Raw genomic sequence first — 25,006 nt, forward strand, 5'->3', positions numbered from 1 at the left:
AGGATGATCAATGGAAACAGGATGCACCTGAGCTCATTTTCAAGTCTCATAGCAAAGGGCCTGAATACTTATGTAAATAAGCTATTTCTGTTTCTTATTTTTAATACATTTGCAAAAAGAAATAAAAACCTGTTTTCGCTTAATCATTATGGGGATGTAGATTGATAAGATCAATTTTAGAATAAGGCTGTAACGTAACAAAATGTGGAAAAAGTGAAGGGGTCTGACTGTATGTGAAACCGGCGCACTTCTACATTATGTAGAAAAATATATAACGTTAAGTTTTACCCGATGCCATCATCAAAAGTTAAAACATTTTAAAAGCAGTGATTTTCAAACGCTATGAGATTCGTGGGGAGCAAGAAAATCGTACCCTTTAATCCTAACCTGTGATGTCACAAAGAAGCATTTTTAGGACCTTTCTTCTCTCTTTTTAACCACAGATCATAGAAATGTGCAATTTTTCCTAATGTAAGGGAAATGTAGACACTGGTATTGTGCTGGAGATAATTATTTAAGTTCTCGTTTGTGCTCTGTTTTACATACTGTATGTATTGACTCTGCATCATTAGTGCAGCAAAAACCCTCATTACAGATGAACACTGAACTGACAGACTAGAAAACATAACGAGTGCTATTTTAAGTGCAAGTTTTCCATTGATTTGTGGAGGTGAACATACATGCCTGTTCTCTCTCAGGGCCTTTAGGCTTTCACATCAACATTTAACCTTGAAATAATTATTTTCATGGGAAATACCATGTTAGAATCTTTCACCTCTCTCTCTTCTGACCCAATGCTGAAGTGAGTTAGGTTATACAATATACATTGAACAAAAATATAAACGCAACATGTAAAGTGTTGGTCCCATGTTTCCATACACGCAAAAAGTTATTTATTTATTTCAAACGTTGTGCACAACTTTGTTTACATCCCTTTTAGTGAGCATTTCTCCTTTGCTAAGATTATCCATCCACCTGATAGGTGTGGCATATCAATTAAACAGCTTGATCATTACACAGGTGCACCTTGTGCTGGGAACAATAAAAGGCCACTCTTAAATGTGCAGTTTTGTCACAACGCAATGCCACAGATGTCTCAAGGGGAGCGTGCAATTGGCATGCTGACTGGAGGAATGTCCACCAGAGCTGTTGCCAGATAATTGTTCATTTCTCTACCATAAGCTGCCTCCAATGTCATTTTACAGAATTTGGCAGTACGTCCAACCGGCTTCACAACCGCAGACCACGTGTAGCCACACCAGCCCAGGACCTCGACATCTGGCTTCATCACCTGCGGGATCGTCTGAGACCAGCCACCCGGACAGCTGATGAAACTGTGGGTTTGCACAACCCAAGAATTTCTGCACAAACTGTCAGGGAAGCTCATCTGCGTGCTTGTCGTCCTCACCAGGGTCTTGACCTAACTGCAGTTCGGTGTTGTAACCGACTTCAGTGGAGAAGTGTGCTCATTACAGATTAATCCCGGTTTCAAATGTACCGTGCAGATGTCAACGTTGTGAACAGAGTGCCCCATGGTGGTGGTGGGGTTATGGTATGGGCAAGCATAAACTACGGACAACGAACACAGTCGCGTTTTATCGAGAGTGACGAGATCCAGAGGCCCATTGTGGTGCCATTCATCCGTCGCCATCACCTCATGTTTCAGTATGATAATGCACGGCCCCATGTCGCAAGGATCTGTACACAATTTCTGGAAGCTGAAAATGTCCCAGTTCTTCCATGGCCTGCATACTCACCAGATATGTCACCCGTTAAGCATGTTTGGGATACTCGGGATCGACATGTACGACAACGTGTTCCAGTTCCCGCTAATATCCAGCAACTTCGCTCAGCCATTGAAGAGGAGTGGGACAACATTCCACAGGCCACAATCAACAGCCTGATCAACTCTGCGAAGGAGATGTGTTACGCTGCATGAGGCAAATAGTGGTCACACCAGATACTGATGGATTTTCTGATCTACGCCCCTACCTTTTATTTTTTTTAAGGTTTCTGTGACCAACAGATGCATATCTGTATTCCCAGTCATGTGAAATCCATAGATTAAGGCCTAATGAATTTAATTCAATTGACTGATTTCCTTATATGAACTGTAACTCAGTAAAATCTTTGAAATTGTTGCATGGTGCGTTTTATATTTTTGTACAGTGTAGATGGTTTGTGTGTGAAGCGTTCTCTTGCCCAAGACCTTCCGTGACCTAGCACATAGGAGGCCCTCTCCTATTGTGTGTCTGAGGTTAAAGAGACTCCCGAGGGGCCTGCAGACTGAGTGAGAGCACTTCACGTTTTGGTCAAATATAGCAAATAATTTCATCATCCAATGCCTCCCACAGTAAGTCTAGCATCTATAATCCCATAGCAGTATTTGTCTACCTGAGATCAGCTCCTAAGTCCATACTCCTACGGCATTATACCGCAGCATCTGGGAGTGTAGAGAGGCTGGCTGTTGGCGGCAGGAAAGGGTGAACTGTTGGGGCACACAGGAGCGAGGAGTAGTATGGGGAAAAAAATGTATGCACTCACTAACTGTAAGTCGCTCTGGATAAGAGCGTCTGCGAAATGACTAAAATGTAAAATGTAAATGAGGAGCAGCTGCTCCAGCAGGCCTCCATTAACACCTTGTAGAAACGGACTTCTGGCCCACATCCAGAAGAGCCCTCCTCAGCCCTCACACTCTCCTGCCTCACGTCAGTTCACACAGATTGGAGAATGAAGATGGAAATAGGAAAATTGTTTTTTTTTCAGTTCCCCTCTCCTCCCCCCTCCCTTAATGAAACCCTGAAAACTGATGTGACAGCAGTCTCCTGGGAGTTGCTAAACAGCCCCTCGTTTCCCTTAATTGATATAATGAACGGCACACGATCCAGCCTCCATAGTCTCGTAATTGCCATTTTAACACCCATCATTTAAATGAATGCGGAGGGATGATTGAAGACATAAATGCTTTTATGCCAGAATTTAGTTGACAGTAACAAGAACCAATCCTAGTATTTTTAATTAGCAAAAGGGAAGTCATAATAATGTGTTTTATATGAAATCAATGCATTTCTGTAATCCTATTGAATGTCCCAGTCCAGAGTGACTTGTAGGTGTTTATTTGTAACATGCAGGTTGGACTGAGATATCCCAGTAAGACTGTGTCAGTGAAGGCTGTATAGAGATTAGAGGGGTTTGATCAGGATGGACACAGTGGACACTTTTTTTTCTGTACTCTCCATCTCTGCCACTCTGCCTACTCTAGCTGCTGAATTCAAAAACATGATCCTACTGTCAATTTGCTCTGTTGATGCCTAACTGTACTTGGACAGATGCTTACCAAATGTTATATGTTGTATTATTGTGATATCCAAGGTATACCTGAACTGAAAAAAAACTACATTTCCCTTCATTTACAGGTTGGAAGATCAGACAAAGAAGCTCCACAAAGACATGAAGAAAAGCACAGAGGCTGATATAGGTTTGTTGTTGACCCAGTGTTGTATATTTTGGCCAATCTCAGAAAAAAATGGATTTCCCACTGATCATCTTTTCTTTCATGTACGAATCTCCTTTACGTCATTAACTTGCTCTCATTCTTCTAATCTCTTTCACACGCTGACACCTTAATTGTTGTGCCTGTCAGGCTTTTCAGGGACATGTCTATTATGCAATTTTGGAAAAATGCCTTTTTTGGGATGTGAGGTTTTATTCAGTTGCCCTTAAAGATTAGCAATGTTTCTACTCATAGCTTTTAGCCTACATTCTGTTTTACATTTCTGCTAAGAATAAATATATTTTGGGGTTGGCTCTTTTGGAGATGGAAATGGGTATCTTTGGGAGGAGCAGTAGCAGAATGTGCCCCTGGTAGATAGCTACTCTGAGGGTGGAGAGGGGAAGGGTGGGGGAGGGTGGGGCTTCTTCATTTCCTCTGCTTTGTGCTCTGGAATATGGGATGATGCCTCATCAAAGTATCAGAGCTGTCAATGTCTCATTAGAATTAATGGATTCGATCTGTTGCACAGGTCCTTTCTCTATCAACTGCAACCAAACAATGAGTAGACCTGCCTGCACAATATGTTAGCACACAGTGTGCTCCACACAGCTTTTCATAACCGCAATCATTTGTCTAGTTTATTTAAAGTAAGACAATGACATTGTGGGGACTTCTGAGGCAAGTCCATAAGCCTTTAGAGAGAAATCTTTGCAGAGTCGGCATATTACTGGCCATAAGCCATTTTGTACCATTTAAAATCTGTTTGACTGCAAGCAGAAAAGCTGAGTCAAGTTCTACATTGGCAACACAAACGGTTTCTTCATTACCTGACTAAGGATCGTTCACACAATGGAATTGAACAGTTAGATTTTCTGTAGCTTGCCAGCCATGTTAAGACCTTTTCTCACCAACTGCATTGCAATCTTTTTGTCCAAATTCCGAAAAGATACAGATTCCAATTTTGACACACTAACCATTCACACCAAGTCTGATACGTTTTTCCCTCCACTTTTGCGAAACATTTGCATAACGTCACCAACGTTGCTGCGGTCATTATCAGTGGCAATATGTTGTTCAAAGTGACTATGAGAGGATGCAGAATGAGAGAAAAATCATATAATACTGGACAAATAATATGCTACTGAAAATATTAGGATAGGCTATTCATGAAGGAGGTTGGCTATGTTTCATTCAGTTAAAAGCAAAATGGGCACCTGTCGTCATTCCACGCACATAAGCTGACCATCATGATGCTTGCTGCCTATAGTTTTCTTTCTATCTGATTTTTAAAGAGGTGAAGTCCAGACAGACTATACCTATTTTAGGAAACTTCCTAAATGGACATGGAGAATTAGCGAACTCATACACGCACACCCACCCACCTAAAAGGACCAATCAATCAAAGCCGCCTGCAGTGCATCTCACTCAGACACAAAAGCAAATCACATTTCTTCTTTCCCCAAAACAAAACTTATTAAAAACCTAGTTTTCAAATCCTTTCTGTAGGATATCAAAAACTAGTCTACATTATAGGATAATGCTAAATCAATGTAGCCTATCATATCATTTGACGAAAGTTGTAAGGGGAAGAGATAGAGATAGCTGTGATATAAGCCAAGGCTATATGAAGATGAAATTGACAACCATTAGAAAATAGGCTAGGACAGGCTGTGTGCATGTGTTCCTATCAGCTGTTGATCAATTTTAGTGAAGCAATGGGTGGTTATGTTGACACTAGGCCTACATTTTAATTTGAGTGAGTGCTTTATCTAAATCTGCGCAAACACTTATTGATAACGGTAAGCTCCAGCAGATATTTTTTGGTCTGTCTTTTAGGGTTGTCTATAGCACAGGTGGTCACCTAGATTAACTTTAGCAGGCCTATAATGTATAGCCTAATATATAGGCTATATGAATGATGCATTAATATATGAATTAACTTCTAACTTCTCTCTTTCACTGTTCTCTTCTTGCACAATTCACGCATCTCCGCTGGCAACACCACTGCCCTATCTCTTTCCCCTCTTTCTTGAATGAGTAGCCTATATATAGACAATGAACAGCAATATAGTTTGAAGCAATTTTTTATTTAAAGCTAAAAAAATAATATCCATAAGAGTCTAAGCCGGGGGGTTCTACTAAGCTATATGGAATTGTTTTAAGGATCATTTGGCTATTTGATTTTGAATTTTAAGACCCCTTGAAGTATCCACATAAAATATCAAAACATATTTGATAAATTATTTTTGGCCTTACTGCTATTATCCCATACAAACGATTTGAATAACAGATTTAATACACGGAACAACAGATACTCCCTCAAAAAAATCTAAAGGAAGTTTGTTCTGAAGTGTCTGTCCTATTTGAAAGATCAGGAAACTTTTTAGGTATTTTTTTAAACATTTAATCAACCCCTTATTCTTGGTACTAAATAGTCTCCATATTTACTTCCAATCATTTTTTTCAACTGGTACAGGGGGACCTTCAGAAGAGTCTTGTGACATGTACGTGTTGGTGAGAGTCTCGCCTTTCCACAGAGCGGTCATTTACATTTACATTTTAGTCATTTAGCAGACGCTCTTATCCAGAGCGACTTACAGTTAGTGAACACATATTTTTTTTATACTGGCCCCCCGTGGGGATCGAACCCACAACCCTGGCGTTGCAAACGCCATGCTCTATCAACTGAGCTACATCCCTGCCGGCCATTCCCTGCCCTACCCTGGACGACGCTGGGCCAATTGGTGTGTAGCCCAAACTGTTCGGATGCTACAGACAGAAGTTGGCAGATCGGCTGTACTGACTTCAGAAGAGTCCCAATATGCTTGTGGGGGTCGTAGAGCTAAACAGAGAACACAATCGTGTTCGTGAGAGTCTCATCTTTCTATAGAGGGATCATAATAATTTGTAGGCCATTCAGACTCTACAGATGATTTTGTGAGAAGACCGATTTTCATGATGTCTCATGGTCTGACAAACACCACTCTAGCTCTGTGACCTTTCACCGCAGATGCGGAAGTGCGACATCGGCAGATGCGGTGGATTGAGACGCATCCATTGCAAAAAAACATATCTCTACCTTAAACTGTTGGATTTTTATGGTAATTTCTTAATTATGCAAGTTTACCTCTAGGGGGTTAAACTAATAGGCCTATTTGAGGAGAGAAGCATTGATCGATCCTCTTGCTTGCTGAATGGCTATAAAATAGGTTACAGCGTTGGCAATGAACTGGCGGGGAAGTTTGAATGGCGAGAGTGACGTGTAGCTCTGGTGTGATGTGATCACATTGGCTAAATTGATACATTGCTGCATTGTAAATGCAAAAAATGGGCAAAGATAAATTCATTCATACACACAAAGAACACAGACCTGTCAGGGGAAGTGCGCGGCATGTCAATGTCAGTATCCCAGATTAATTGAATTTTAAGTCATTTAGCAGACGCTCTTATCCAGAGCGACTTACAGTTAGCGCCTACATTTTTTTTTCATATACTGACCCCCCCATGGGAATCAAACGCCATGCTCTACCAACTGAGCTACATCCCTGCCGGCCATTCCCTCCCCTACCCTGGGCCAATTGTGCGCCGCCCCATGGGTCTCCCGGCCGCAGCCAGCTACGACAGAGCCTGGATTCGAACCAGGATCTCTAGTGGCACAGCGATGCAGTGCCTTAGACCACTGCGCCACTCGGGAGAACCTTAATCAGAAAACAGTTGCTATTGGTCAACAGCTTATTTTCGCTTGCGAAAAGATGCAAAAATCGAACCTGTTCCAAATAAATAATTGACTGATTGCGGCAGGATGATATTTCGCAATTGGAGTGAACGGCGTAATAAACAAGACGTGCTGTATTTATTTATTTTTGTCTGAATTATTCTGACAAAAATAAGGGACTTGGTGAGAAAGGGGCTTTAGTCTGTTTTATAACCACTAAATCACCCTGGCTTGTTTTACCCACATAGACATTCTCATGTGAATGTCAGGTTAGGTCAGGCTCAACCTGTTATTACAAAACCAGAAACTCCACCTGCATATGATTGATGGACAGTAAATGGGTCTTTACCCGATCCTGTGAATGAGTCCTAAGTTGAGTCTGATGTTTATTTTTTGTTTTTGTTTTTTACTTCCTGTCTTATCAACTTCTCTGCGTGTCCCCAGTGCAGCTCATTTATTTTGATTGTGATTGTCATCCGATATGCACTCTGGGTCTAAGATAAAGTTTCAGGAGTACAGATTAATAGTAATTGGCGCTGGCACTGTAGAAACATTTACACAGATTCCCAGTGCTTTTGTGAATATTAATCACAGCAGCTGAGCCCACCACACCCGCGACTCCCTCCAAGTGATGCTGCGCTGCACTATCCTACTTTTTCCTTTTCGCTTTATTTCATGAAAAGCTCAAACTTTTGAACCCCTCCCCGCTGTGTCAGTCCTGGCACGGTGCTAACCTCTGCTGCTAGCCGCGCCCACCAAGCATGTCTGGGCCAAATAGTCAAACCAGGCCAACAATTAATAACACAGATTGTATGTTGGCATGGTAATGTTTCTCCCTTCCTCCTGTCTCTATTTGGTTATGGCTTTATTTTTCTTATCCTTTCTTTCTCATTTTCTTTCTCTCTCTCTCCTTTCCTCCCTCCCTTCCCTTCTCAGGCCCAGTTTTAACATGGTAATAATAATGTTCCTTGCATGTGGGCCTCCTGTAGCTCAGTTGGTAGAGCATGGCGCTTGCAATGCCAGGGTTGTGGGTTTGATTCCCACGGGGGGCCAGTATGAAAAATGTATGCACTCACTAACTGTAAGTCGCTCTGGATAAGAGCGTCTGCTAAATTACTAAAATGTAAATGTAATGTTCTATGTGTGTCTCTCAGCCATGTCCAAGGCAGCAGTGAAGATCTCAGGGGACCTGCTCAGTAACCCACTGTGTGAACAGGACCAGGTCTTTCTGGAATCCATGACTGCTCTGGACACGGCCATGAAGAGGATGGACTCCTTCAATCAGGAGAAGGTCAGGTCCTGTCTGTGCTCCTCAGCCTCACACCACAGCTGAGTCATTCCCATAGGTGGGGTGCAATTGCAAAACCCCCAGAGCAACATCTAGGCCCTCTTGCATCGAAATTGTCTATTGAAACCAAAATAAACGATATACTCTTTTAGGCAGGGAAACCCTCCCCCATCCTAGCTTTCACAGCTCTACCTAGAATTCTGACAGGTATGCCTCATATGCTCCCCTCTCTTTAAACACTCAAAGAGCAGAAACCAAAAGGGTTTGGTTTGCCTAAGTGTATTTTCATCTTTCTCAATATTGTTTGAACGAGAAGAAAAAACTCACTCAGGATCTCTTTTCTTATCTTGTCTTCTTTTGAGAGCGTCTCCAGCAGCACACTGGTCTATTAGCTGCTCATCTTTGTCGAATATCAGAGAGCTGTAGATCGGATGCATTTGTGACTCACTAGTGTTTAAAATAACTCCTACTATGGAATAGCTTCACTTGGAAATGTCACAGGCTGTTTTTAATGGGATTTGTTCTCTGCATGATCTTCCCCATTCCCTCTCTGTGAGGAATTCTGCTTCTGCTCTCTGCTCCTTTATATTATTTGCCTTGTGTACTTCACATATTTTATTAAAATCATCACTGCAGGTAATCACAAAGGGAATCATAGGGGTGGCATTGCATGCGTGTTTCTTCAGGGCATTGCACTGTGAGAGACATCTCTGTTAAGAGAGAGAAGTCAGTCAACAGGGAATCACACTGATCATCAAGAGTGCAGAAAAACAAATATGTACAAGACCTGATTCTACTACAACTTTAGAAGAGTGCTTTTTCCATGAGTGTGCTTTAGACTGGTTTTCCCAGCGTCCTTTTATGTGTCTGGTGGCTTTACCTTATGTGACAATGTCCCTCTCTGTACATATTATGCAGATCTCTGTGAATTCCTTTCAAGCACTCAACAACAAGGCATTCTTCCAACAAAACTGTACATATAACACAGTGTGCTCAGATCAAGTTTTACAGTAGCCATTTGGAATGACTGGACAAAGATGTGTGGTGACTGTGCTTGTGGTTCACAGCTTGTGACCTATGGTAGGTCTTTTCAAGAGTTTGGCTTGGTGGTCTGCCATGAACAGTCCTTCCATTTTGACTGTATTTAAGATGAAATGTCTTCTCATCCTTTCTGAAGATTTGAAATGAGTAACATTTTCACATCAGAACAGAGTTATTCTCCACTTAAATCTGTAACCCTTGCAAAAGATGAAGCGTAGCCAATATTCTCTACCCCATTGTTATGGAAACGTCCAAGGCAAATGTATTAGTGATCATCCATTTTCAGTCAGCTTTTCTCTTTCTTTCTCCCCTTCCCTCTTAGTTAAACAGTGTGTCAGAACCCTGAAGTGTAGTTAAGATCTCTTACTGTTCTCCTCAGAGTCCTCTTCCCTCTGGCTACGCTAATAACCCTCATAACCTTTACCTCGGACAAACACGGGAGGCCAGCTCTGCACTACACAGCACTCATCTTGCTGGACTCTACTTGAGCTTTTGAAATCATCTCGAATCGGTTTTGAGTTGCTTTGAGTCATATGGTCAGGAACAGCAAGATGTCTATGTGGTATTGTATTTTTACATCACTGCCGTTTTGCAGGTCAGTAACAAAAGGTGCAGGTTTGCTGCACAGTGCGTAGGATTGGAGGCGTTGGCTGACTCCATAGGGTGTCATTTCCCTGCTTGGCTCCATGGCCATGGTCTGCTGGACAGGACTCCAGCCAGGCAGCATGGAGCCAAGTACACCTTCTCACTTCTGGAAGTGAAGCAGTCATCATAAGTTAGAAAATACTCAAACCAAAATACATTATTCTCCATCATGTTGAGCCTGGTAGGTAGGTGGCCTTCACAGTATTTTGACATGCAACCCTTCTGTTATCACAAGATGGTGCTTGAGTTTAGAGGCCTCCTTTTTCAGCCAGTCTCCGTCAACAAGATGTTTGACATGACTGTGTTCTGGTACAGTATGTCTCTCTGAGCCGCATAGCTTGGCATTCGGTTAACTGGTTGAGAGCTGACGCACAAGCAAAGCGTTTCTAGGCCCTTGGTTGGTCAGTTGGTTCAGTATTTTTGAATATCACCTCAGGAGTCCAGAGTTGTTAAAGCCCAGCGCAGCTCACCAGAATCATACTCCACCAGCTCTCCCTCCAAGCTGGCTGTTCCTTCCTTCTGACGGCACCACCAACAACTCAACTGCTCAAGCAAAACAGACACAAAAGCAACCACCCTTTGCTCTCCTTGGTGTTGAGACGAGATGTTCCGCCGCGGGGCTGTGAGTGAGAGAGCGAGTGGATAAAATGTGCAGGGATAATGAAGGCAGCAGTGGCCCAGGCCTGTGTGTTTATTTCTGGGGCCGAGGTGGGCGCGCAGCCCCCCCGGCACACTGCTGCTGAAGCCGAGCCCCAGTGAAAATGGCGGCTGAGCAGTAGCGGATGCTCCGTTTGGAGGGATATTGATTTCCTCTGCGATCTGCGTGTATTTTTGGGAGGCCTGTGTGCCGGGATGGCCTCTGCCCCGTGACTCACTCACGGAGACTGCTGCTAGAGCGCCGGCCTCAGGCACTGCTGGGCCTCAGTGGAATAGTCCTGCCCCCCCCTCTCTGTGGGAAGGGCAGAGAGTAGAGGGCACCAGCATGCTTAAGCAAATGCGCTGGTGTTGTTCTCCCTGCTTACTGCATGCACTCACCTCAGCAGCAGCGCAGCTCCAGCTTTTTACTCTCTCCCAGGGAGGGGGGGATGGTGTGAATATGTAAAACAGAAGAAAAAGTGAATTCCCATGTACTTATTTGTTATTGGTTCTCTTGTTTTCCCTCAAACCAAATTCATTCGTGTTATGTACTTGCCTTAGCGAAGCAGTGTTGATGTGTGTGTATTCTCAGTTGGTCAGGGCATTCACAAAGCTCTGCTGTTGTACAGTATTTGTTTCTTATATTCTGTGATTGACTATCCTTCCAATAACTAGTGAACAAGTTATTACTTGTACTAGGCTCACTGTTCACATGGAGCTGTCACTTCATGGAGTTGTCTTGCCACTTTTATTTCTCATTAAATGTTCTTAGTGATGTTCTTCACTGGAGTTGTTTGCCAGGTTAACTTAGCGTTCTGTCAGAGATCTAGATCTAGGATTACTTTTGAATATGCAATGTAAATGACACTGGAAACTTTATTAATTGTGTGCCAACTTCTATCGATGAGACTTTGGCGCCGGGGCTGGAGGCCTCAAGATGAGATGTTCATTTACTTCCATTTAACAAATCCCCCCTCCCTCCCTTCCCCTGTCGGCTCTGGCAACGAGAAGGAGAATGCAGGAAAATAGAAACTGTTATTGTTAAAATGTTTGTTTGCAAAGAACTTTCATCTTGTAAGGCAGCCCACCCTCCGCAGGATTTGAAATCAGTGGGGCTTTGCTTTCATGTTCGTCCCCTGACAGTTGTATCCTTTTGTATTGTTGAGCTCAATGAATATTCAGGGATTTCTCCTCAGGGCTTGTGTACAATAAAAGAGTCAATGTCACAAAATGTTCTTTGCAACCCGCCTCACCTCCCTCCCCTCTATTGTCTTGAGTGCTCTGTTTGAAAATACACAATTGTTGATTGTTTGTGTGGAGGCTTTATCATGCTGTACATCAGTGGGACTTGGAGGAGCTATTTTATTCAACTTGATGTAATCCACTTTGACAACACATTTTAATTCATAAAGACATTCTGTACTTAAAAAAGTACTGTACTTTTTTAATCTAACATTGACCCGTGTCTGTTCGTCCACAGTTGAACCAGATCTCGAAGACGGTGATCGATCCTCTAAAAAAGTAAGTGTGGATCCTGACCTGCACCGCTCCCATTGTCCGCATGTTTTTAATACATCACAAGCTGCAGCTGCTGTGTCTGTGTCTGTAGAGTGGGAAGGAGCGCACACACAAGGGGAGTTGGAACTTAGCATTAGCTCCAGAATGCACTGTAATAAAGCATAGCAGATTGTAAAACTGAACTGGACAGGGGAGTGAATGGGGCTGCTGTGGTAGTGCGTCTGGAAGAAAGTTTACTTGGCCCCCCTTCCTTATACTCGCCCCCGTCCGTCCGAGCACACAGTGAGTGCTATTCCATTCCTGAAGTCTGGCCCTGTCACACACACACACACACACACACACACACACACACACACACACACACACACACACACACACACACACACACACACACACACACACACACACACACACACACACACACACACACACACACACACACACACACACACACAGAGTGCAGAGGCGGTAGAGGGAGTGGCCAGGCTTGGGAGCAGGGATCCCACCCGTCTTCTGTAGTGCTTGTTAAGGTCCTGCTTCCTCCTGCTGGCCCCTCCCCGGAGGGTGCTTTTTGGAGCGGGGTGTGTGTATGAGAGAGACTCAATGTGTTTGCTGTCTGGTGAATTTGTGTGTGTTTTAACTTTTGTTTATAACAAAAAATCTGTCAAATTCCTGCTCTTGTCAAGTCAAACCCCTGACAAAGTGAACTTTGATGGAACATATGAATGCACTAGTTAGTGATTGTGTGCATGTGCTATTTGTCTCTTCCTCATGTGTTCTGGTAGCAGAGCTGTGACAGGATGGAATGGTTCTAATTTCCTCTTCCTGGTGGGCGGCAGGCGGACGTGTGGGCAGGCTCTGAATATGGCAGAGGGCCCAGCTTCCTGGGCCAAGGGCAGGGGATTGGCTGGAGAGCAGGACTGTCTCAGGACAGTACACAAACACACACACACCGCATTGTGGGGACAGACTGGTCGATCTCTTAGACATTCCTAGTCTATCACCAAACATTTTTGTAAAAAACCCAATGATAAAGCCTTGCGTTCCTATTTTTGTATTAGTTTCGCACTGTTGGTGCACTTGATTCAGCAGCCCTAGCGCCGGGAAGGCAAAGTGTTCCCATTTTTAACTGAAGGTAGAACTCTGCCTACCCGGCAGGCCCAGAGAGCAAATCAAGTACACCTGTAGGGCCACCGCTGACCCATCAGACAGCTCAGATCACCATGTCTGCACAGTTTCTTCGAGCCATAGACTGGAAAGAAAAGCATAGAACGCACAGCAAAGTTGATACTGTGATTTCAAAACGTTTAAAACCATGACTAGAGAAAGACACAACGAATACAGCAAAGAGCTGCTGTTTTTATGTGTAAATTCATGTTTAAATTGTTATTCAACACTGTCAACACTTTGTTCAACACCTTTCTTTATAAGCCATAAAATGCACGTTCTCCAGACTTCCACACGCTACAACCAGCACTGCAGCTGCAATGAATGAGTATAGCAAAGTGTTCCGATAAGCTTACGTTGTTATTATTAGCGGCCTATGTGTCTTTTTTAATACCAAGGAATATTTCACTTTCTCTGGTCATAGGAGTAAAAACATGAATTGGTGCATGAGGCATTGCGACTTGCGTTTCGCCATCAGCTGGAAGACTGTGTCCCCTTTTCTCAGCGCAGGGAAGGAGGGCGGCGCGACGGGTGAGAGGCAGCCTCACCGCTGCTCCCTCCCTCCCCTCAGACTGACCATCAGATGCAGGCCATCAGTCCAGTAAAGAAAATAAAAGCAAATGATTAAGCTCACTCAGCTGTGCCTCACAAGTAATACAACACATTATCAGTGTGATCATATACCTAATTATAAAATATATATAATTTCAAAATGGTCTGGGAAGAACAACATTGGCAGGGCAATTCAAGCGTAGCCAATATGCAGTGATAATGTATTGGGCCTATAGCCTACTGCACAAACCTCATTGCTACAGTACTGTTACAGGCTTATGTTTTTAAGTCATGTTTAAAAAAAAATCTGAGCCGTAGATCTCGGCTTGCATTTTAACTCGGAAAGTGATCTTGACTCAAAAGGTTGGTGACCACTGTTTTAGGATGAGGAAAACCAGCCGTCAGCCCTGTTGCTGTATATGGCGTTGAAGCGCAGCGTAATGTAATTAGCCATCAAAGTATAGAGGACTGCTCTATTAAGGCACCATACATTAAGCTTCCATTAAAAATAAAATTCCATTAGTCCACCAGTAACAGAATGTTAAGCATTGTTTATGAAGTCTCAATACTCTTTTGATGTTTTTGTGTCGATCTGTAAGCAAATGTGTTGAATCTTAAATAGAGCATAGAATGGGCTGGGCCTGGACAGTGTTAATGGAGGGTTTTTATTTGTCCCTTCAATGGGCTGTGTACGTGCCAGAGTGTGTGTATTCGAATTTGGCTACACTTAGTTGGGTAATTAACACTCAATGTATTAGGACAAATATAAGCACCCACCAACATATCCAGGAAATGATAAGCACGAAAAGATGCTCTCCCTTTCTCTGTCTCTCCCTCTCTCTCGCTGTCTGTCCCTCTCTCCCAGCCGTGAATTCCATCCACTCAGGGGGGTCAGTGAATGACATCAGGCTGTTTATGCGGAGGGAGGGGGAGTAGGGATGGGCATTTTATATTATATTGTGGAACACAATCTTCAAAAAGGAAGTAACCTCAGCAGTGGTGCTTGCTTCTAGAAGCCCAAGGCTGTACAATGGCATAGCCTTGTTTTGCTAATTTAGCAGACAATATGCTCTTATTTCCCGAGCCCTTATCACAGCCAAGACGCCTATTTTATTGTAAAGAAACTGAATATAACAGAATAAAATAGAACATCATTTTTCCAAATGAAAAAGTTGCCAGTGTGAAGTGATTCACATCTCGTGGCTGGAACAGTTATTCTCACAGTGTGATCATTTGAAACGGGGCTCAATTTGGCGAGTTGAGAAAGAAAAAAAAAATCAGGGTTACAAACCAAAATCGGTAATCTTTTCGAATATACAGACGTTCGATTAAGTTTATTCTGCCTGTTCTTTGGAATTTAAATGGATGAACAATTCCACATTGAACACTGCATGTGGATGAATTACGACCATGACATCTGTTTGGTGAGTAGCCATATGCTTAATGATTCTGATGAAAATACGCTCTTTGTCTTTATCAAACTATTTTTGCACATTTTCAGTGTGGACCCTGTCTATGTTTATGGAGGTTATAGGCTAGGGCCCTAGGCTAACCAATTCTAAATGGCACTAGCATTTCGCAAAGTAGCTTAACCGAAAAAAAGACGGCACGCAATTATTCCAAAACTGCAGCTCGTTGTTGGAACACATCTTTTCCTACTTCAATCAACAGTCCATTTTGAATTTGTAACAAAACTTGACAAGGAATGCATCTTGTGTATCCCAACAGATTTGTTTTATAGACATTTATTTCTGTAAGCCTAACGGGAGCTTTTGTGCGCACTCAGCACGCGTGTGTGGAGGGAGGAGTCGGAACGCAATTGAGTGAATGAGACATGGAGGGGAAAGGGAATTTAAGGAGAAGAACAGTGTGATGCTTGAATTGTTTTCTTTTTTGTTGTTCCCCGGAAAGGCGCATGTACAAAGAGTACATTAGAGTCAAAGCAAATTACCGTTGTCTTCAAGACAAAATTTCACTTGCACGTTCGGGCAGCCACAAAGCACATTCCACCAAATAGATTTACAGTATTTCAAAAAATGTGATCTCTGGTTAAAGATTGAGCTTTGATGTCCGTTCGAGTACTCGATTACTCATGCCCATACCTAAGGGGGAGTGCGTGGGCATGAGGCCTCCTAGCCTAACCCTTTCTGCTTTGTTGCTCTTTTGAGTGAGAAGGAAGGCAGCCCTGTTATAAGACCTGGGGTTGGGTAAGAAAGTGACTGCCCCCGACACTCTGGTTCATTTAGCCTACTTTGGGAGTTACTCAAGGTGCTGTTGGTTTTCTGTCACTGTCAAATTTAAGCAATTCGATGTGTTTTAAGGGGGTGTCTCAAAATTACGTAGCCTATAAACTAGCCTACATTTTAGTTCACAGTCACAGAAATGTTTTTTTTAATTTAAGTTATTCTAGACATTTCTTTTCTGATCTTGCCTTATGGCTGACCCTGTAAAACAACACATTTCACTGCACCTATCTGGTGTATGTGACAATAAAAACATTTATTTTTATTTTTTATATCGGGTGTATCAGGTATCTAGCTTGCGTGAGTCGTCCTCTCACTTTCGATCAACAGAGACAAAGCATGAGGCATGTTGTGGCAGAGCAAACCTTCCCTATCGAAACAGAGGTTCTGCTGGCACGTACGCAACACGCTGTCTCTAGCCTTTACACAACACTTAGCCTACAGTGACTTTGTATTTTCACTACGCATAAATAATGCCTTATGTGATTGCGTAAGCTTGGCTTTCACTGTGTTACTTCCTCATTTCATAGATAATGAGACATAGAAGGTGAACATATTCTTAGAGAGGCCTTTAGTCATGGGATAGTGACAGTGTTCAGTGGAGCGGTCAATCAACCTGCCAGAACAAGGTCTCTGCTCCGCTCCGGCTGGGCTGGTTGGTCCAGACTGGGGCTTGTCTGGCTGACTGTCTGGCTGGCTGGCTGTCTGGTTGTGTCGGTTCGACTGTGGATCAACTTGTCATAAACAAGCTCTCATCCAGTTGCTATTTCCATCCAGCCAGCCACCACACCCTGACTGACCTGTCACATAGACAGTGGTGGTGCGCCCTTGGTCCAGCAGAGCCTAGGCCTAGACGAGGCCGGAGTAAATATAGGCTGGTCTGGAGCTGACTGGTCAGTATGTGGAAGTCAGACCAGAGACATCTAGGGAAATGTCCAGCCCAGCCAGCGATCCCAAACTATCATTACGCAATGTATACAGTGACCTTCAAACACAGCCACTGTCACTCCTCTACATGTCACAGTTACAGCTGAGTCAGCCAGGCTCCCACAGAGCTCCTCTTTACACAGTCTGAGCACAACAGACACATTGGCATCCTCTTGGAGCTCTACCTCTAGGTATGACAGCATTAGAACAGTGAGCTCCTTATATCGGCTCACACAGGTGTTCTCTCAGTCACATCATTAAGAGAAAGGAAGCAGTGGTCCTCCTGACTGTCACTACTCTACCAGATACCTCCTACCTACAATGTGATCATGTGTGAGTGACCCAAATGTTGTCATTACTACTCTATTGTGATGTAGTCTGAAGTGAATCATGTTGGAGTGCATTCGTGCTTAGGGGGCGGTTGTGTAATCCTCTGGCACTTGAAGTATGTGTACACTACACTGGAGCAAGAGACAGATCGTAAACTACTAGAGGAAGGCATCCACCCAGCCTGCCTGCCTGCCGTAAACTGGGCCAAAGTGTTGTTTTATAAATAGAGGGAGAGCGTGGGTCGTGGGGCTGGGCTCTGTGACATCGGCAAAACGATACAGGGCCGCTCCCTTCTCAACTTCCTGTGGGAAACAATCCACAGCTTGTCTGAGGCTGAGCCCAGGTCACGTCACGTCACACTGCCCAACTCCCCCCACCCCAGCTGGCCACCCCCTCACAGGGCTTACTCTACTCTTTGTTGAGGCAGACTGGATTTCACAACCTCTTGTCAGGTCCATTGTGGATTCCCCTCACCTGTGGTATATTAAGTAGAGAACCAGGAGAATTGGCTCATTGTTTGAGGAAAAAATATGAATCACTGGCACACTTTACACTAGTGAGATTAGCAGACGTTCAAGGAACTAAGCTATAGCTAGCCACAGCCTGTATGGAATCCTCCCAGATGAATCATAGAAAAGAAAGCAATGTCATCAGGTTATGAAACTTAGACCTGGGTAAATAAACATGCATGGTGAATGTGACACCTGACTTACTGTGCCTATATAGAATCATACAAAGTATATTAAAGTGCTCTCAAATGTGTGAAGATCCAGGTATCTAGTTGGTTGGCAACCATTTTAGTTTTCTAGTTTGGAAAATGTAAAGTATTTTGCAAATGAAGTGGCGTAGCTGCATTTCTGTACTATATTTCCTGTAAAAGCAGAATGCACAGAACCAGTGTGTTGGAGCAAAGTAAGTCCCAGGATGAGGCACGGACTCCTGTTGCTAAGTTACAAATGTGTTTCCTATTTTTAGTACCTAAGACAAGGATCCTCTCAGAAAGATTATATTTTCATTTTGAATAAAATCATTGAAACCGAATTAATTGTTTCATGCCATTTTGCACTATAGTAGTTAAATAATATATTGGAGTCGGTTTGACTGACCATTGTCCTCCATGGTTGTTTGAAAGTGACTCCAGTCTACACTAAGATGTCTCCTACTTGAGGACACTTTTCTGTGCTGCTTGCGTATCGATCCAGGAGAACTCACTTCAAAAAGTTGTCAGTGGTTTAGAGAAAGCTTATTCTTTCTTGTTCAGTCTACACTACCGGTCAAAAGTTTTAGAACATCTACTCATTCAAGAGTTTTTCTTTATTTTTACTATTTTCTACATTGTAGAAATAATAGTGAAGACATCAAAACTATGAAATAACACACATGGAATCATGTAGTAACCAAAAAAGTGTTAAACAAATCAAAATATATTTTATATTTGAGATTCTTCAAATAGCCACCCTTTACCTTGATGACAGCGTTACACACTCTTGGCATTCTCTCAACCAGCTTCATGAGGTAGTCACCTGGAATGCATTTCAATTAACATGTGTGTCTTCTTAAAAGTTAATTTGTGGAATTTATTTCCTTCTTAATGTGTTTGAGCCAATCAGTTGTGTTGTGACAAGGTACGGGGGGTATACGGAAGATAGCCCTATTTCGTAAAAGACCAAGTCCATATTATGGCAAGAACAGCTCAAATAAGCAAAGAGAAACGACAGTCCATCATTACTTTAAGACATGTATGTCAGTCAATACGGAACATTTCAAGAACTTTGAAAGTTACTTCAAGTGCAGTCGCAACAACCATCAAGCGCTATGATGAAAGTGGCTCTCATGAGGACCGCCACAGGAATGGAAGACCCAGAGTTACCTCTGCTGCAGAGGATAAGTTCATTAGAGTTACCAGCCTCAGAAATTGCAGCCCAAATCAATGCTTCACAGAGTTCAAGTAACAGACACATCTCAACATCAACTGTTAAGAGGAGACTGCGTGAATCAGTCCTTCATGGTTGAATTGCTGCAAAGAAACCATTACTAAAGGACACCAATAAGAAGAAGAGACTTGCTTGGGCCAAGAAACACGAGCAATGGACATTAGACCGGTGGGAATGTGTCAATTGATCTGATGAGTCCAAATTGGAGATTTTTGGTTCCAACCACCGTGTCTTTGGGAGACGCGGTGTGGGTGAACGGATGATCTACCGTAAAGCATGGAGGAGGAAGGTGTATGGTGTGGGGGTGCTTTGCTGGTGACACTGTCTGTGATTTATTTAGAATTCAAGGCACACTTAACCATCGTGGCTTGAAAAAGAAAAGGAGAGCTGCACACTCTAGGAGCTCAGATGCAATCATTTAATAACCTAATAACCAACGTTTCGACAGACAAGCTGTCTTCATCAGGGTATAATGCCAAACACTGCTGGTCACTAGTTTATATAGTGTCAAAGGACACACGCAGGTGTCTGTAATCATGGCCGGGTGTGGCTTAATAGCATTGGTTAATTCACAGATAAACAGAACACACAAAAAACATGGATAGCATACGATCATAGATACAACTTGGCTACATAGGCCCACAAACATTTACAATGAATAGCAAAATCACAATAATCACAAGAATGGCTTCAAATCAAAGTCTACATTGAGACCGAAGGGGGCAAGGGTCTTTAAATTAAAGATCCAGGCAGCCTCTCGTTTTAACAATAAGTTGTCGAGGTCACCCCCTCTCCTAGGGAGGGTGACATGTTCGATGCCGATATAACGTAGGCACACTTAACCAACAATGCATTTAAAATAAAACAACAACATTGGCTAATAGGATTGATGGAAGAGGCAGTTTACTCGCTCGCCGTCGGATCCTTACAAGGCACCCCGACCTACGTCCACGATATCTCCGTCTCTTTCTCATGCGAATGACGGGGATTTGGGCCTTGTCAGGTGTCTGTAGGATATCCTTCGCATCCGACTTGTTGAAGAAAAAATCTTAGTCCAATACGAGGTGCGTAATCGCTGTCCTGATATCCAGAAGATCTTTTTGGTTATAAGAGACGATGGCAGAAACATTATGTACAGAATAAATTACAAATAACGCGGAAAAACACACATAATAGTACAATTGGTTAGAGGGCTGAAAAAAAAAAAAACCTTAACCAGCATGGCTACCACAGCATTCTGCAGCGATACGCCATCCCATCTGGTTTGGGCTTAGTGGGACTATAATTTGTTTTTCAACAGGACAATGACCCAACACACCTCCAGGCTGTGTAAGGGCTATTTTACCAAGAAGGAGAGTGATGGAGTGCTGGCCTCCACAATCCCCCGACCTCAACCAAATTGAGATGGTTTGGGATGAGTCGGACCACAGAGTGAAGGAAAAGCAGCCAACAAGTGCTCAGCATATGTGGAAACTCCTTCAAGACTGTTGGAAAAGCATTCCAGGTGAAGCTAGTTGAGAGAATGCCAAGAGTGTGCAAAGCTGTCATCATGGCAAAGGGTGGCTATTTGAAGAATCTCAAATATAAAATATATTTGTAGTAACTTGGTTACTACATGATTCCATATGTGTTATGTCATAGTTTTGATGTCTTCACTATTATTCTACAATGTAGAATATAATAAAAATAAAGAAACACCCTTGAATGAGTAGGTGTTCTAGAACTTTTGACCGGTAGTGTACTTTCGATCTTAAAGTGCAATACTTTTTTCAATGCACATGTTTATTATTTTAAGACAACACCTTGGGTTCATTTCGCATGATTTGTTTAGATTTCTTGGTCTGAATTGAGGACACAATGCAATAAGTAGGAAGTATCATTCAGATATGTACACAGAGCAATGTCATGTCTCATTATGTCCACATCTCAGGTACAAAGCAGTCACTTTGTCTCCATGATGTGTTGTCCAGCAGGCTCTCAGTATCTTTATCTCTCTCTGTCTCTCTGTGTCTCTGTCTCTCTCTCTCTCTCTGTCTCTCAAGGTCTGCCTCTGTGTGTCAGATCTCATTCGCTGTGTCTCTGTGTGTGTGTGTGTGTCTCAGGTACAGCAGTGTGTTCCCCAGCCTCAACATGGCCGTGAAACGAAGGGAGCAGGCTCTACAGGACTACAAGAGGTTACAGTCCAAGGTAGAGAAGTATGAAGAGAAGGAGAAGACGGGTCCCACCATGGTCAAACTACACCAGGTACACTGCTCTTTCTATGTAACGGAACAGTGCTAACAGCTTCTGCTGGCACGTGTTGCCACTTTAACTCTCACTCCATATCTCCGTTGGGCAGCAGAAGTCCTAGCATGGTGTCAGTGGTTTCAATACAATCAAGAAGTGAACAAGGTACAAATGTTGACTGGATATGAACAAAAATAGTTGAGTGCATGTATACTGTACATGTGCTCTCTGTTCACCCACGCAAGCTACCAGGCTCTCAAGTATTGCCTTTTGAAAAGACACTGCTGCACATATACAGGCACGTAATTGAGTATTGTAGACACACTCACCGAGACCTCTTCGGCAGCACACACATATTCACAGATATCAATGCAGCACTGCCTGGGCTCACACCCTCACATGGCTGCCCACCCACACACAATGAGAAAAGCATTGTCAGGGGCACAAAGCCTAAAGAGGCCCCCTATCTCCCTGGCCTTTGAATCTCACAGCTCTTAGAGAAATGATCTTGACAAAACACTACCACACCAGTTAAACAGACTCACTAAGGACGGACACACAGAGTAGATACTTAAGATAAACATTAGTGCTCACAGGTAATGCTGTTATACCTTCCTCCCTCCCCACTAACATACACACACATCATGCACTCTAAATCATGCATATTCACTGAGATATAATTTTTTTTATGCCCACCAATAGACTACCTGCTAATACATCACACATAATCCTGATCAGTGGTGGTGTGGTCTGCACACAGCCAACTCTTCCCACATAACCCACTCCTCCTCACTTGTGGTCGTGATTAGTCTTTTTATTTTTTCTCTGCGTCAGAACACATTTTCATTCCTCCTATTGTTTTTCATTGTTATTGACAGATGACATTTCTGAGAACGTAGCTGGAATATTATTGTTGAGACTCCATAGTTATGATGAGGTGTGTATGTTGAAGTGTCAACCTGTCGTCTGTTTGCCCCCGTCCAGGCCAGGGAGGAGCTGAGACCAGTCAGGGAGGACTTTGAAGCCAAAAACAAGCAGCTGTTGGACGAGATGCCCAAGTTCTACCACAGCCGCATCGACTACTTTCAGCCCAGCTTTGAGGCACTCATCCGGGCACAGGTGAGCTATAGTGTATCTGGCTGGGTGCACACTCATGACATACCCAGTTTAACTCCTGTGAGCCATCTTTGTAATGCATACATACATGCACAGTTATGAATTATTAGGCCTAGGTATGTATGAGCATACAGTTGATACACAAAACCTGTTAACTGTCCAATCCCAGTTCAAAAAGTGTCCAATGGGTTTTATTTGTCATTATAGTAGATTGTTGATTTGGGTGTAGTGTTGCGCCCAGCAGTCTGTTGACCAACAGCATGGAGTGGTAGTGGAGTGGAGAGAGTGTGTGTAATCCTCCCTGTCTCCCTCCACCCAGTCTTAATGTGATTAACCCCCAGCGACGGCCCCACTCCTCCCTGATTAGCCCAGGAAGCCCAGGTCTGTCCGTCTATCTGTCTGTCTGGCTCCAGCCCCTCTAACCTGCGAGCCCGCCTCGCTTTATCCAGCCCAGCAGCTGAGCCGAGCACCCCCACACCGTTAACCCCACCCCAGCCATGTCATTTCCCCTTTGGGATAGAAACTGGCACACGCCTAATCAGATTGAGTAGTGGCCACGTCACTAGGCCAGGCTGGCGCCCCACCCCCAAACACACTGACAGACCGACAGCTGCCTATCAGACTCAGCCGACATTGTGTCATTGATACTACCAGGCAAGCCCAGAGGGGGTTCAAAGGAAGTTGATATTTGCGTCCTTTGATCTATCCATAGTTCTGTCTTCCGTGACAGAGTTCTTTACTTTCCCCCTGTATTTCTATGACATTAGAACAGGTGGGAAGGCTTGTATGTGATGACTGTTACTGGAAGACTGGAAGTGAATGGAGCCCTCCTGGGCTGGCTGAGTAAAGACAAACTTGTGTAACAGCATCGGAGCCTAATCTTCACAGCTCAGGAGATGGTGTCACTGGAGGTAGTCTGTATGAACTTGGCAGCTGCCATTAGGTCTCTGGTAATCTTGTTAGCTGATCAGGATTATCTCCTCCATAGTAGCTCTGTAATGTAACACTGGACATCACTGAGCCATTATCTCTCCCTAGAATGATGATTATAGAAACATGGATCCAATGCCCTATAAGATTAGGATTTAATAGAGACAGGTTGTGGATAAAAATGATTGGGTAAAGATTTTGGGCCTTCCCACTGTTAGTGTCCCTTTTCCAGTGCTCTGTCCTCTATGGACACTGGAGCATGTCTGTACTCAGTCATCTGCAAATAATGACTTGAAACAGTAATGAGGGCCCTCTGAAGGCAAAGCGCTGATGACTCAAATTCGCTCAGAGAGCGCATCTCTAACCCCAGCACACTGTGAATGGAGGCGGGGGGGGATGCAGTTGGGTCAGAGGGACAGACTCCAGCGCCGGGCTGGTCTACACACCCACTCCTCCAACACAGCCGCTCCTGGGTGGTCAGTCAGCACTGCAGCCCATGCGCAGTCTGGACTCCCTCTCCCCCGGACCTGCTGCATGCCTCCCAGGGTGCCCTCACAATGCCTCCCTTTGTTCTGAGGCTCTAGCACCACTAGCAGGAGTTCCATGAAATGGCTATGAATGGGACGCAATGCTCTGCTGTGATCGGATGTGCCTGTCCACCTGTACGGATGCTGGATAATTGAGACATTGTCTGAGTTTGGATTCCCTGTGGTTGTTCTTGGTTAGGGTGTTCTGTACTGCTTGTACAAGCTGAAAGAAATGATATGTTCTTTTGACACGCTACTGTCATAATGATTTAGTTATTTTGCACTTCTCCTGAGGCAATCGATAGATTAGATTGATAGATGGGATCATATTGGATGCCAAAGTTCTGCAACTTTTTCTCCCACGTGCTGTATGTTTTTGAAATATTGTTAGTGAAATAAACAGTCATAGTTGAGGTCAGATGAGTTGGTGTAGCTCTGTCTAAAAAAATATTTAGTCATCAGGGCCAGGGTGACGAGGGTGTGTATTTGGACATTTGTAAAATAAAATAAAAATAAGAAAATAAATAGACATCACATAGTTCATATAAATAAGTCTGAATTTGGCCATTGGCTTCTTTTCATAGGTGGTCCATGGAGTTTATGGCACATGATTACTGGGATAATTGTAGAGACTGGATGACATGAAGGATGTTCACCCCAGACCGGACACCGTGATCTGGTGTACATTATAACTGACATGTATCCCATAGCTTTTTCA

At 43.5% G+C, this 25,006-nt stretch overlaps 1 protein-coding gene across 1 annotated transcript in view; it reads left to right on the plus strand.

Moving 5' to 3' along the window:
• Nucleotides 1-25,006, plus strand: part of LOC311141726 (bridging integrator 3) — a 51,604-nt gene that overhangs the window by 23,825 nt on the left and 2,773 nt on the right. Inside the window, exons 4-8 of the mRNA XM_084177159.1 lie at nt 3,417-3,478; nt 8,363-8,499; nt 12,299-12,339; nt 21,592-21,733; nt 22,700-22,834. Of these exons, the coding sequence (XP_084033285.1) occupies nt 3,417-3,478; nt 8,363-8,499; nt 12,299-12,339; nt 21,592-21,733; nt 22,700-22,834 (517 nt within the window). The remainder of the gene's footprint in view (nt 1-3,416; nt 3,479-8,362; nt 8,500-12,298; nt 12,340-21,591; nt 21,734-22,699; nt 22,835-25,006) is intronic.

The sequence above is a fragment of the Coregonus lavaretus genome (genome assembly GCF_964263955.1).
Source record: "Coregonus lavaretus genome assembly, chromosome: 14".
NCBI lineage: Eukaryota > Metazoa > Chordata > Actinopteri > Salmoniformes > Salmonidae > Coregonus > Coregonus lavaretus.